Source organism: Schistocerca nitens, chromosome 11 (assembly GCF_023898315.1).
Source record: "Schistocerca nitens isolate TAMUIC-IGC-003100 chromosome 11, iqSchNite1.1, whole genome shotgun sequence".
Taxonomy (NCBI): Eukaryota; Metazoa; Arthropoda; class Insecta; order Orthoptera; family Acrididae; genus Schistocerca; species Schistocerca nitens.
The window spans coordinates 173104020-173119785 of NC_064624.1; the positions used below are offsets into that span (position 1 = coordinate 173104020).

The 15766-nt window shown below is 42.9% G+C and overlaps 1 protein-coding gene across 2 annotated transcripts in view; it reads left to right on the plus strand.

Moving 5' to 3' along the window:
* LOC126213217 (uncharacterized) overlaps nucleotides 1-15766 on the plus strand; it is a 37628-nt gene that overhangs the window by 14604 nt on the left and 7258 nt on the right. For both annotated transcript variants that reach the window (XM_049940859.1, XM_049940858.1), the window contains exons 2-3: nucleotides 2242-2378; nucleotides 2495-2648. In XM_049940859.1, the coding sequence (XP_049796816.1) occupies nucleotides 2639-2648 (10 nt within the window). In that variant the 5' untranslated portion in view covers nucleotides 2242-2378; nucleotides 2495-2638. The remainder of the gene's footprint in view (nucleotides 1-2241; nucleotides 2379-2494; nucleotides 2649-15766) is intronic.

Genomic DNA, 15766 nt, shown 5'->3' on the forward strand with positions numbered 1-15766 from the left:
AAAATATTTATTTTGTCATTTTTTATACCTCAGGAGTGATTGTTGCATATAGATATGGCGTTTCACGTTGTATGTGAAACGCCATATCTGCTTGCAGCAATCACTCCTAGATATTGATGATGGCGGAGTTCTGAGATGAGTCCTGGAACAATTTCGTATGTAATTGGCTTTTCTATGGAAAAGTCTAAGTGCTTAATGGAACATTTATTCAGCCAGGCAACCTACGAAATAATCAGTTCACAGCAGTGAAATTTTCAATCTTGCTTGTCACAGACATTTAGCTGCTTCAATTTAAGCTGTGCTCTTAGGATCCTACCTGACCCTACCCTCAGAAAAAAAAAACAACAAATTTTTGACAACCGGTATTATATGTAAAAGTTTAGCTTTTCTTTTAACTGTATTGTACATATATTAATTTGCACCATTAACTTCTCTTGTTTGTGTGTTCATGCTACTTAACAGTGATGTTGCTTGGCTGACTGCATAACTCTGAATATCTATTGTCATTGGCTGGCAAGCTATAATTGACGAACAAAAGCACCTTGCAGTCTTAATTTTATTGTTTTAGAAGCTACCGTGCTGTATTTGGTGGAATTCACATTTATACTTTAGCGTATAAGTCACTGTGCATCAAGTATATCTTCGAATATTGTTGGTTTGTTGTTATTTTCATTTGCAGATTGTTGGAAAGTTCTGCGCCTGTGTTTAAAACCTTTACCATTCGAAGGTTTGACGAGTTTTACAACTGTGAGGGAAAGTACGAGGTGCATTCAAGTTCTAAGGCCTCCAATTTTTTTTCTAATTAACTACTCGCCCGAAATCGATGAAACTGGCATTACTTCTCGACGTAATCGCCCTGCAGACGTACACATTTTTCACAACACTGACGCCATGATTCCATGGCAGCGGCAAAGGCTTCTTTAGGAGTCTGTTTTGACCACTGGAAAATCGCTAAGGCAATAGCAGCACGGCTGGTGAATGTGCGGCCACGGAGAGTGTCTTTCATTGTTGGAAAAAGCCAAAAGTCACTAGGAGCCAGGTCAGGTGAGTAGGGAGCATGAGGAATCACTTCAACGTTGTTATCACGAAGAAACTGTTGCGTAACGTTAGCTCGATGTGCGGGTGAGTTGTCTCGGTGAAACAGCACACGCGCAGCCCTTTCCGGACGTTTTTGTTGCAGTGCAGGAAGGAATTTGTTCTTCAAAACATTTTCGTAGGATGCACCTGTTACCGTAGTGCCCTTTGGAACGCAATGGGTAAGGATTACGCCCTCGCTGTCCCAGAATAAGGACACCATCATTTTTTCAGCATTGGCGGTTACCCGAAATTTTTTTGGTGGCGGTGAATCTGTGCGCTTCCATTGAGCTGACTAGCGCTTTGTTTCTGGATTGAAAAATGGCATCCACGTCTCGTCCATTGTCACAACCAACGAAAAGAAAGTCCCATTCCTGCTGTCGTTGCGCGTCAACATTGCTCGGCAACGTGCCACACGGGCAGCCGTGTGGTCGTCCGTCAGCATTCGTGGCACCCACCTGGATGACACTTTTCGCATTTTCAGGTCGTCATGCAGGATTGTGTGCACAGAACCCACAGAAATGCCAACTGTGGAGGCGATCTGTTCAACAGTCATTCGGCAATCCCCCACAACAATTCTCTCCACTTTCTCGATCGTGTCGTCAGACCGGCTTGTGCGAGCCCGAGGTTGTTTCGGTTTGTTGTCACACGATGTTCTGCCTTCATTAAACTGTCGCACCCAGGAACGCACTTTCGTCACATCCATAACTCCATCACCACATGTCTCCTTCGACTGTCGATGAATTTCAGTTGGTTTCACACCACGGAAATTCAGAAAACGAATGATTGCACGCTGTTCAAGTAAGGAAAACGTTGCCATTTTAAGTATTTAAAACAGTTCTCATTCTCGCCACTGGCGGTAAAATTCCATCTTCCGTACGGTGCTGCCATCTCTGGGACGTATTGACAATGAACGCGGCCTCATTTTAAAACAATGCGCATGTTTCTCTCTCTTTCCAGTCTGGAGAAAAAAAATCGGAGGCCTTAGAACTTGAATGCACCTCGTATATTGTCATGGAAAAAATGTTCTTTCTCCCAGGTGTAGTGTATTTTCATGTAGGGAAAAGTGTATTTTTAACCAGGAAATCTGCGAATTTTTTTCCTTGTCCACATATAAACCCTGTTATCCAAACTACCCATCTAATCTGCAGATTTCTTGTGTTTCAGCATTCTTGCATTGCCAATAAATTTCTGAAAACCTCATCTGGCCGAATGGTCGGAAATTCTGGAAGCTGAAGGTTGTTCACATGTGAGATATTAAGGTCTGGGGATTCCCGAGAGCCACTTCGTTTGCTCTTACATAGGTGAGTAGCGGTGTCTGGTTTCCATGTGAGCATGATAGTCCATTATCCCTCAATAATGCACAAATTTTGCACCAAAGTTCAGTTCAACATTAATTTGAAAACATAAATGTTTCCAGGGACAGAGCTAGCAGAATGAACATGTTGGCACATAAAACACTGGTGGTTTAGAATAAGAAGTCGATAGGAAGATGTGAAATGTGAGGACGTCAAGTCAGAATTTTTGCTGAAGGTAGCATTGCCGCTTAATACGCTGTGGGACCATGTCACCAGGTAAGTTTAGCAGTAGATTTGAATCCTGCGTAATTTGTTTTTGGATGGTCAGTACTAGTTGACTCCCTCGTTCATTCATTCATCTCCATACATATTTACTAGCTACCATATGGTGCATGCCAAAAGGACACTCTGTACCACTGATAGTCATTTTCTCTCCTGTTCCACTTGCAAATTGTGCAATTCTGTATGCCTCTGTACGAGCTTTAATTTCCCGTGCCTTGTCTTCGTGGTCTTTATGCATGATGTACTTCAGTTCCAGTAGGATCATTATGTGGTCAACTTAAAGCAGTAATTTTCTCAGAAGAGTTTCATAAAACGTCGTCCTTCCAGGGATTCCCATTTCAGTCACAAAGCATCTCTAATGCTCACAGGTTAATTGACTTGAAATCTAGCAGCATGCATCTGTGTTGCCACCTTCTATCTGATATGGTGGGAAATCCCAAACAGGCAAGCAGTACTCGAGAGTGTTCTGTACCCAGTATCATTTATAAGTGTGCTACACTTTTGTACAAACTGAAGTCGACCATTGTCATTCCGTTAGATACTCGACTGACACGATTGTTGAGCGAGAAAAGGATGAGTTGAGTTTTGCGCAGGTGATCCTGTCTAAATTTGTGCAGATTTGTGGATAGAAGCTTTTCTCTCTCGAGTAAATTAATTAATTTGAGCTTAGGATAGGCTCAAAAATTCTGCAACAAACAAACATTAAGGGTATTGGTCTATAATTTTGCAGGACTTCTGTTTTAACTTTCTTATATAGACGAGTCACCTGCACTTACTTTCAGTTGGTTGGGTCTTCACCCTCCGTGAAAGACTCACGGTGAATGCCAAGGATCCAGTGCCGAAATGTTCTCTCTGAAGTGGGGTTCGATCCATACCTGGTGATCTGTGTGTTTTCTACTTTTTGTTGCTTTCCAGAGCTAGGAATGCCTACGTCTGTGCTCTTCATATGGGAGTTTGTGTGGCAGTGAAATGATGGTTTGTCGTTACACTCATTCTGTGCAAATGATTTTTTTAAATGCAAAATTCAAAGCTTTAGCTTTCCTTTTGCTCTCTTCTGCAGGAACACTGACTGACTGGTGGGTGACTGAATAGAGACATTCAACCTGATTAGTGATTTTATGCAGGATCAGAATTTTCTAAGATTCCCTGCAAGACCTGTAACTGACATATGACGGTGCAAATAGTGATACGCATTGCGGACCGATCTTTCGGTAGTCGCAACTGCATTGCATAAATGTCGTTATGAAAGAGAGATTTCAGGGATGAGGAAAGAGTCAAATCCTACATTGACGGAAGCAATGACTGCAGGCTTGTAAAAATAAATTGTGACTAGTGCTGATCTACCCCCACTGATAATGGGTGGAATACTTGATATACAGGGTGAGCACAAAGTCTTGCCCTGAGTATAACAATGTCTTACAGAATAACTGTTTGACATAATAATTTACATTTGATGCCGTTACATAGGTTAGCGTTATTAGTTTTTTTTTTTTAAGACCACTTACGTTAGTAAACCTCAACATGTGCTCCCTCGGTAGCTCGGAGAATGTCGAGGCGGTATTCCAGTTCCCACCAGGTGTTTCGCACCTCAGACAGCTTCTTGTTGTGTGCCTTAATCTGATTTTAGCAGGGTCATTTGTCAGCTTCGGGCCTCGAAACCTCTCCCCATGGCTCGGACGACCTCTTCATGGCCTGCCATGTACTCTGGATGCCGTTTTAGCGGATGACCCAGGAGCAGCTGCTCGCGTTCTTCGTTTTATCCACTTGACAAACCTGTCTAAGGGCATTTGATTATGCTGTTTTCTTTTGATCCCTTGCCTGTTAATGTGCCTTTCACAGTGTTGTACTTTTTAGTTGCTGTTTTAACATCGTGCCTTGCAGTGCATTCATAATTTAGTTTGGGCGCTAATGACCACTGTAGTTGTGCGCCCTTAAAAAAAGAGTGTTTCGTAACATGTGTTCTATCACAGTACCCACAGCAGCTTGTATCCTAGCCTTCAGTTCGTTGATGTCAGCAACTGGTGCGACGAAGACTGTCCTTGATATAGCCCCAGACAAAAAAGTCAAGGGGCGTAACGTCTAGAGAGCGGGGCGGCCAGGGTGTTGGACCATTCCTTCCAGTCCACCGATACGGAAATGTTTCATACAGGAAATCATGCACTGTCAAAGCCCCACGGCTGGAAGGTTATCAACGATGGATAATTTTCCAGCAAGGTGCAGCACCCCCCCCTCTCCCCCCCCCCCCCTTTTACACACACACACACACATACACACACAGGGCTTTGTTGAAGATTTGCAGAATGACCTGCAGAGAAATGATGAATGGCAGTTGACACTAAACTTAAATGAATGTAACATATTGTGCATACATAGGAGAAATGCACTACTGCATAACTGTATTATTGATGACAAATTGCTGGAAACAATAACTATTGTAAAATATCTAGCAGTATCTGTCTGGAGCATCCTTAAGTGAAATGACCACACAAAATAAATAGCAGGAAAAGCAGATACCAGAGTGAGAGGCCAGCCGCTGTGGCCGAGCAGTTCTAGGCGCTTCAGTCCAGAACCATGCAGCTGCTACGGTCGCAGATTCGAATCCTGCCTCGGGTGTGGATGTGTGTGATGTCATTAGGTTAGTTAGGTTTAAGTAGTTCTAAGTCTAGGGGGCTGATGACCTCAGATGTGAAGTCCCAGAGTGCTCAGAGCCATTTGAATCAGAGTGAGATTCGTAGGCAGAATCTAAAGGAAGTGTGACTCATCCACTAAATAGAACAGAAAGGTGCCAGAGCAGAAAGACGTGTCTACAACCGGGTTAACACACTAGGCATTATCACAGTCTTACCATATTGGTCTCAGTAAATCAGTTAATTACAAATGATCAACTTGAGACTCCAGAAGTACACACTGTAAGGAAGACGTCTGCCTGAGAGGGCACACAATAGTCTTGAGTCCTCGGTTTCACAAGCACCTGGAAACCTCCACGAAATTATTTAACACTTTAAGATTTCTAGCCAATGATAATCGGAGCAGAAAGGGAACTGTTCCATTATCCATTTGCCACTAGCACTTAACTGCAGTTCGGTGAAGTGTTGCCTCCTGACAGGACTTTCAGCAGTTTCTCTGCAACGTTGGAAAATACTGACTGTCACGAGGAAATCTGTTGACCTGGAGCCGGCCTCGTATGCTTCAACAATTACCCTTTCACAGAGAGACTGACCCCTTATCTTCAGAGTGGAGAAAACCTCTTTCCTTGGCATACACAAGAGCCCCCTCCCACCCTGCACCCCCCCCCCCCCCCCGCCAGTGTCTTCCACCCCCACCCCCAAAGAAACAAAGTAAACATATGCCGTCCAGACATGAAATGTTACGTATTTCAGCAAGAATGGCCTGGAATGTATTGAGTATTTTAGGTACAATGATGTCCACTACATGGACAGTCTGTCACATTCCAGACTAATCAACTTCACCTTTCAGATTTTCAGTCGTCATAAATTTCATGGTTCCGCTATGCAGTGCCACGGAGCCATACCGTTCCACTTCACCTTGTTGTGATTTGCGGATGCTAGAAGAGAGCTTTAATCTATGCCAGCAACTGAATGACATAACGCAATTCTGCGTGGACTCTCCTGTATTTACAACAGCAACATAACACTTGACCACCATAATTACGATTTGCAGTACACCAATCTTTTGCAATGTGTAGTTTTCAATAGGTCACAACACAAATGTTTAATGCTTGGATATTGATCACTAATAGCAGGTCTCTTGCATATATTCAGCTGTTTGGGTATTTTCGTTGTCTGTTGCCCCCTTCACTCCCCGATTTCCGAGGCAGCTCCGAGCCGTGACACCCAAAGTACAACTGCTGTGTCCCGGCAGGTGGAGTAGTTTATCGGCTGTCGATGTCCGCAGCTGTCGTCATCTAAATTTCATCTGTACATGTAACTGAACAACTTCTGCACAGTGGCATGTTCCACACTTATCAAACTACATTGAACAAAGTTTTCAGTTTCCACGAATGTCTTTGGTCGGCCTAAGAGGATAAAAGTGGAACATCTTATTCCAAAGAATCCACTATCACACGACAGGCCACATTATCAGTTTACCGTAATTGTAAAATGTTCAACAAGGAAATATTTTCAGTGACAGATAGTTTAGTAACTTTGATCGTACAGAGAAAAATTTAGCTTAAAACGAAGTGCTGCACCTGTTCTCGAGTGAGACTGACAAGGGAGAGATCAGTTTCAACGTGATATACTACATTATACATGTTACTCATTCGGTTATTTTAATTAACACAGTGGAGTTGGAGGTCTGCAACACTGAAGTATCTCGAGATAGCTGCCTGTCATGTAATGTGGCGCGATGTATACAGCTGTCGTGGCAGAGGTGTCTCCCTTTAGAATGCTACGTCACTGGTGCACTTGACACGAAACGGAAATAAAAACCCATTATTAAATATACACTGCCAGGAAAAAGGTAACGCACCGTTTTAGAGGTTTCCAGTTCTGACAAGATTTATTGTTGCAACAGTGCATATGGAGTACATGAAATGTTTACATTTACAGATCAGTAGCAAGTGTTTCTGAGGTACCGAGTATCGATCCACGCTGAAATACCCATATTGATATGTGATGTAGTAGCCTCCATGCTCCCCCCCCCCCCCCTCCCCACCCTTTCCTTCACCCATCCCCCTCCAGCAGACTCGGGGCTCTTTTGTGATTTTGTGTGTGGCACACATGGGGTCGCAAGCTATTATTGCCCATTCTTCCTTCATGGTGTAATGGTTCTTTATTTACGTGACCATTACAGCACTCCAACCCCATTTCTCGATACCAGTAATATCGTACTACTTTTCTGCGAAGTAACAGATATACTTTCGTGACAATATTCACATTTGGTTTTATTAATGTATAGGTACTCTGATGTATCGATATATTACAGTGATATGGTTCTTGTGTGTATTCATTTCTGTGAGACTGTCATAATCTTTGACTTAGTTGTAACCGTTTTGGTGCGAATGCCCACAGAGCAGTCTTTGTTTCACTTTGCAGAAGTTAAGTTGTTATTTCGCTTTGTAAAAGAACAGTCAAGTCTTGTGTTTGGTTAAAGTGGAAATTAAATATATGAAGATTGATACAAAACTGTTTTCTTGATGATGTGACAATTAAGAAGAAGTATATGTGAATTTACAAGAAGTTTAATAAAAATGTGGGTCGTGAACACCAAGTCAAAAATTATTTCTACCATACCATTGTTCTGATCTGGGATTGTTTGATCATTCAGAATTTCCTGAAAAACGCATTTGTTAGGTCTTCAGATATTGCTAAAATACTGATCTGGCCCTCTAACAGTCAAAGTGGAATCACCTTAGAATCAACAAGATGAGCCCTAACAACTTCGACGAAATCTACGTGGGAATCCATTCAAGATAAGTTTCAAAATTAATGACTTTTATACAGTGGCTTCATTATTTCCATTCTGACGATACCATCCACAGTCAATAACTTTGTTGTTGCCCGATATAGCGAATATATGCTGCGAGAGCAACATTATTAATCTGATTTCTAACTTACTTTGCTAGTGGTGGTATTGTTAGAAAGGGCTGCACTTCCTTCCCCTGCCCCTCCTTCTCCCCCCCTCTCTCGCTGCTCCTCCTCTGCCCCCTCCTTCCCCTCTGCCCCCTCCTTCCCCTCTCTCGATGTTCCTATTTATGAGAACGTGGCTACCGCCTGGTTTCTTGTACTCGTTCCGGGTTTGTTCCCCTTGCCTTTTCTTTTTCATCTTTCTTTTTTGGTCTTTTTGGTCCCCCTTTGGGATTTGACCTCCACTTCTAAATTTTCACTGCATAGTGTGAGGCATTTGTGGAAGAGCTGCCTCCCTGGCATCTACAGAGCGGATACCATTCCGTGGCATAACCCACCTCCGCTCTGCTAGGTCACTGGCACGTGTAGTCAGTCCGTGTGGTGGGTTTATGTACCCGTGTGGGTGAGCCTCCTGACAACACAGGGATCACACTTAAGATACCTGAGCTGTTGCGTCTCTGTGCGTGTCTAGGAGTGGTTGCCCATCATTCCAGAGCATCAGAGCTCCCGGAAATAGCACTGCGCCCGACAGTCCTCGTCGTGGCTGGGCAGTGTCCGCAGGGAGAGCCCCTGATAGGAGTGGGTGCTATTGGGAGGGTGCTTTGTGTATTGTAACGGAACCTATTAAAGGCTTTACTTTACCAAAGTATGTGACAGCCTCCAAATTCAACCAGTTTAATGAGTATTTATGATTATAGAAAAGTTATTGTGTATGTTAACAGTGATTGCATAACATGTCTCCATAAACAGTCAACCCATTAAATTATACTGAATAACTGACCCACACAAAAGTTAATATCACTTGATCACTGATACAGCAAATGTCATCATGTAAAAACACAAAGTTCATCTTAAATAATTAATATGAAGTACGAAAAATAGTGGCAAACTTACGTATTTTGGAACTCCTTAAATAAAAATCACCCAGTGAAACCTATTTGTTCACTAGGACCATTTTCACTCAATATTCATGTAAACAATCCTATTTTAGACGAAAACCAATGTAATCCTTAATAATTCATGTTATTTACTTATTTATGCAAATTAGAGAAGCCAATTGACAAACTTCTAAAAAACGGCCTTTTTGTAACAAAGAATTATTCTGTCAAGTCAACAAATCTGTCATTTTAATAACATGTTAAATTATGTCACTCGATGTAAATTAATAACTTTTCTGCACAAATTATGATAACTGATGTACATGTGACTTATAAACTATATCTCTTTTTAGTAGTTCTTTGACAAGGTTATAAATACAAGCAGCAAGAAGGGTTGAGAGCACAGTCGGAATGTCACTTTGGTAAAGTGTGTTTGTGTGTTATTGTTTGAGGTAGATAAACAATGCAAAGAACATGTAAAAGAAGTATTACTTTGTGTTGTGTCATTGTCTTTCGTGGACAGTGGAATTAAGATGGCCACCAGAGTAATAAATATTTGAAGTTTAAATATTTGTTGGTTCCGCTCGTTATTTATCATCCAAAGCACATAAAAAACATGGGACCTCATCTTTTTAACCCTAGACAACCAGATTTAGAGCCAGCGTCAGCATCGAGACACAGCAGCGATCCAGCAAGCAGCAGCGATTACCACTATGCATTTTAATGGCGCCAACCTAACATCAAGTGCTAATAAGCTGTGTAAATGGGAGTGAAATAGTGTGATTATAGCAATATCTACAACTAGGCGACCATTACAGTATGAAAAGCATTAAGCTCCAAAAATCTGCCTCTTCCTCTACAGCCGTCTCTTAGGTTGGCAGTGGATCATTTATAGCTGCTTCTTATGACCCAGCAGTGTTCCCTTCCCTGGCTACATCGTGGGAAGAGGGCCGGGCTCACTGCCTCAGGATGAAACACTTTCCCCTCTACCGGGTCTGTATTAGGACAGGTGGGGACCCATTCACTATCACCGAGCTGCTATTTTTAGTGAAAACTATTGAAAACGAGGTTGTCGATACGGAGTCTCTCGGCAGAATGCCGGTCGGATTTGCTGTCGATCAAAACGTCTACTGCTGCCCGATCTGCAGCCCTTTGTGCTCGTGACAGTCTTGGCGACACCCTGGTGTCAGTTATTCCTAACCGGCCCTTTTATGTGACTAAGGGGTTCATTTTTCGTACGGACCTCGTCCTTCCATCTGACGAGGAGCTCCGGGCCACTCTGGGCCGACAGGATGTTAAGTTTGTTCGGTACGTTCAGAAAGATCGTAAGGACACTCTCCTCAATACCGACACCTTTATTCTGGCATTTGAGGGAGATGTCCTCCCAAAGAAGGTAGAGGCTACGTGTTATCGGTGTGGCATGAAGCCGTATATCGCGTCATCTGTGAGGTGTTTTTGGTGCTCGGGTTACGAGCCGCTGGACCTGATGGGATACCTGTTCGATTTTACACAGAGTACGGCAAGGAACTTGCTCCCTTTCTTGCAGCGTTGTACCGTAGGTCTCTAGAAGAGCGTAGTGTTCCAAAGGATTGGAAAAGGGCACAGTCATCTCCGTTTTCAAGAAGGGACGTCGAACAGATGTGCAGAACTATAGACCTATATCTCTAACGTCGATCAGTTGTAGAATTTTGAAACACGTATTATGTTCGAGTATAATGACTTTTCTGGAGACTAAAAATCTACTGTGTAGGAATCAACATGGGTTTCGAAAAAGACGGTCGTGTGAAACCCAGCTTGCACTATTCATCCACGAGACTCAGAGGGCCATAGACACGGGTTCCCAGGTAGATGCCGTGTTTCTTGACTTCCGCAAGGCGTTCGATACAGTTCCCCACAGTCGTTTAATGGACAAAGTAATAGCATATGGACTATCAGACCAATTGTGTGATTGGATTGAAGAGTTCCTAGATAACAGAACGCAGCGTGTCATTCTCAATGGAGAGATGTCTTCCGAAGTAAGAGTGATTTCAGGTGTGCTGCAGGGGAGTGTTGTAGGCCCGTTGCTATTCACAATACACATAAATGACCTTCTGGATAACATCGAAAGTTCACTGAGGCTATTTGCGGATGATGCTGTAGTATATCGAGAGGTTGTAACAATGGAAAATTGTACTGAAATGCTGGAGAATCTGCAACAAATTGACGCATGGTGCTGGGAATGGCAATTGAATCTCAATTTAGACAAGTGTAATGTGCTGTGAATACATAGAAAGAGATCCTTTATCATTTAGCTACAGAATAGCAGGTCAGCAACTGGAAGCAGTTAATTCCATAAATTATCTGGGAGTACGCATTAGGAGTTATTTAAAATGGGATGATCATATAAAGTTGATCGTCGGTAAAGCAAATGCCAGACTGAGATTCATTGGAAGGATCCTAAAGAAATGCAATCCGAAAACAAAGGAAGTAGGTTACAGTACACTGCTCGATTATTGCTCACCGGTGTGGGATCTGTGCCAGATAGGGTCGATAGAAGAGATAGAGAAGATCCAACGGAGAGCAGTGCGCTTTGTTACAGGATCATTTAGTAATCGCTATGTTCGATGAACCCTCTGTCAGGCACTTAAATGTGATTTTCAGAGTATCTCTGTAGATACAAAATTCAGTGTTCCTAGCTCCCGGTTTCCTATGGCATCAATGTTCGCTCTTCCCCTGCTCACCGTTCCTATTCTATTATTTTCGTGGCTTCGGGCAGTCTTCCATCCACTGCCTCGCTTCTCTCCGTCACGATGCCACCTCTCCTCTTTGTTATCTTCGTCACATTCTCTCCCCACCACCTGCACTCGGTTAGTTCCTCTGCCACAGATTCGGACGGATCTCTTCTGCTGCCCGAAAGCTCCCATCCCTCCGATGGTGTCCTGTTACTTTATCTGCCCACTCTTACAGGAGTTTCAGTACGCTACCAGTTTTTGCACCGGCGGCTCTAAATCTGCCGACCGTGTGGGATATGCCTTCGTGTCTCCTGTTGGTACAGAACACCGTCTCTTGCCTGCCATGGGAGGAGGCTATCCCACTGTCTAATAAACTTCGTGCAATCGAGGAGACTCCGACTGTGTGTTCTTCTTCCCTCCGCCTCTCCCAGTGGGAATCTACCATCTTCATATCTGCCGTACTAAGTTGACCGTTGACCCACAGTTTTTTACTCTGCAATTCACTGCCCCATCTTTTGTAGTTAAGCGCACCACTCCCCCCCCCCCCCCCCCTCACAGTGATCCATATTTATCTGTACTGCCCCCGGCTTTTGGCTCTTCGCACTTAATACGCCCTCCCACATTGTCCCATATGTTAACAGATGACCCTCGAATGGTTATGTGTGTACTCAGCTTTCTATGTGAAATTAGTTTTTCCTCCCAGGCTTAAGTACTAGAATTTTTTACTTTTGAATACATTATGAGAGTGACAGTGATCGATGTGTTACAAATATTTACTATTAAAAACAGTCTTGATCATGATTTATTTATTAAGGTGACCGGTTTTGACTCATCTTTGGAACGGCGTCCAATTTCACCGTGGCAACCAGTGGCTCCAAATGGTTCACTAACAGGCCTTGAGAGGGCAACCCATGTACTGTCAAACCGAAGTTCATTTATCGTACATATTTAAATATTTTTAACACTTCTTAATTGACAATAGCTGTTTAATAAGCTAAGTTTAGTGTGTGTTTATTTTTATTTCTTGGCAATGTTGTTTTAACTAAGAAGTTTTACATTGTTATTCGACTTACACCTCATTGGTTAGTAATGACATCATGCCGTCAGAAGTGGGCGGAGCCTCCAATATATGTGCACTGGTTTCTCCAATAGTGATTCTCCAGCAGAAAGAGGTTCCTACTCAACGGTAATTCATCGTTTTATAGCTTTATAACTTTACGTATTTTCTTTAATGTATGTAGCCCTCTAATTAAAGCTTTGTATACGACTTGTAGGTCTGAAGATGACCACAGTAGTGGTCAAAACCGGTCACCTTAATAAATAAATTGTGATCAAGACTGTTTTTAATAGTAAATATACTAGAATTTTGCTCTGAAATTGGAGTCCCTCAGTTAGCTCTCGTGTCGGTTGTGGAGGCCTCTACGGATGGCTACACACTGGCCGTGTTCCCCCCTTTTCCCTATGTTCTGTTTGGTCGTTTTTGCCATTTTATTTTTTCCTTTTGTCGTATCTTCTTCCCCCGGTGCTGCCTCCCGTCACGATCGTGGTGTTGTGCGGGAGTCGGGAAGGCTCAGTGGCAGTGGCGGTGCCCCAGAGCATTTAGCATCTGGGGCCGTTTCCGCCCGACGCCATCTCGTTTTTTGTTCTTCCTTCTGACCCGACACTCCTTTTATCTCTCCATTTTCCTGTTTCCCCTTCCCCCTCGACTGGACTGTGATGCTCGCGTAGTTCCTCCCTCGGTTTCTGCCACCTTACGTCGTGGCATCGACGACCTCGCCGTTCGGTCCCCTCCCCCTACCAGCCGATCGACCCGATTAGCCGACCGACCGCACACGAGTGGCGATGCGGGCACCGACTCTGGCATCCGGCCGATCGTAAAGGTGGCGAATGCTGTCCTGCAATATGTTACGCTGTTTGCTTTTCTGTTCGTGTAGTTCTGTACGAATGTGTGGTTGACAGCTCACATGAGGCACTTCCAGTCCCACCGTATCCCACGTGCGAGGTGTATTCGACCCGGGACAACTGGGAGATACAGGAAAAACCCGGGAATTTTTTCGTGCGGGAGAAAACTGGGAAAAACTTGGGAATTTTTTAGAATTCCAGGAATTTTCCATTGTTTTAGGTTACAGACGACTGGAAAAACTGATAGAAGCCGACCTCGGGGAAGATCAGTTTGGATTCCGTAGGAATATTGGAACACGTGAGGCAATACTGACCCTACGACTTACCTTAGAAGAAAGATTAAGGAAAGGCAAAGCTACGTTTCTAGCATTTGTAGACTTAGAGAAAGCTTTTGACAATGTTGATTGGAATACTCTCTTTCAAATTCTGAAGGTGGCAGGGGTAAAATACAGGGAGCGAAAGGATATTTACAATTTGTACAGAAACCAGATGGCAGTGATAAGAATCGAGGGGCACGAAAGGGAAGCAGTGGTTGGGAAGGGAGTGAGACAGGGTTGTAGCCTCTCCCCGATGCTATTCAATCTGTATATTGAGCAAGCAGTAAAGGAAACGAACGAAAAGTTCGGAGTAGGTATTAAAATCCATGGAGAAGAAACAAAAACTTTGAGGTTCGCCGATGACATTGAAATTCTGTCAGAGACAGCAAAGGACTTGGAAGAGCAGTTGAACGGAATGGACAGTGTCTTGAAAGGAGGATATAAGATGAACATCAACAAAAGCAAAACGACAATAATGTAATGTAGTCGAATTAAGTCGGGTGATGCTGAGGGAATTAGATTAGGAAATGAGACACTTAAAGTGGTAAAGGAGTTTTACTATTTGGGGAGCAAAATAACTGATGATGGTCGAAGTAGAGAGGTTATAAAATGTAGACTGGCAATGGCAAGGAAAGTGTTTCTGAAGGAGAGAAATTTGTTAACATCGAATATAGATTTAAGTGCCAGGAAGTCGTTTCTGAAAGTATTTGTATCGAGTGTAGCCATGTATGGAAGTGAAACATGGACGATAAATAGTTTGGACGAGAAGAGAATAGAAGCTTTCGAAATGTTGTGCTACAGAAGAATGCTGCAGATTAGATGGGTAGATCACATAACTAATGAGGAGGTATTGAATAGAATTGGAGAGAAATTTGTGGCACAACTTGACTAGAAGAAGGGATCGGTTAGTAGAGCATATTCTGAGGCATGAAGGGACCACCAATTTAGTACTGGATGGCAGAGTGGAGGGTAAAAATCGTAGAGGGAGACCAAGAGATGTATACCCTAAACAGATTAATCGTTTCTGCTGAGGCAGTAAATTTATGTGAACCGAAGTGTTTAATTCCACACTACTGGCTAGTTTCAACTGTTTGCGTTACTTCGAGTGCACGTTTTCGACTTCTGGCACGTATGGCATTATGCAGTAATAGAGAACCGAACGTGAGATAATACAGTACTGGTACTTCGAGAAAATTGACATCCCAAAAGCCACACAGAAAAGCTTAATATCAGGTTGAGGCCTACTTCATTGGGAATCTGGACATATGAATGTGCACTTTAAGGTGACTTATGCATTTTAGTATGGTTTGTGAAATTCCGATGCTCTTGTTTCTTATACGACATGGTAAGATCTTTTAATGTTTCACACGTACAGACATACAGGCTTCCTATGTCACCGTAGCTGCGCAAGTGCAGTGATGCCTCTTATCTGGTGCTCTCTGGCAACTGCTGAAACGAATCTGTTTCTAACGGATCGTGGGGAAAGTATAGCGAATTGTGGTTTGAAAAGCATTATTTTCAAAGTAAATTTCCTTTTACACGAGATGAACTATGTGCAAGAATGTGCAATGAATTTCTTAAATCACAGAGCATTTGTTCTCATTTAAAAATCAATTCTTTGATGATGAGCCATTTAGAAGAATTTCTAGCTCAGAAGATCAGAATTTATGTCGGTATTAAAACTTTTCTGGCATATTTGTGTGATTTATCTTAGTG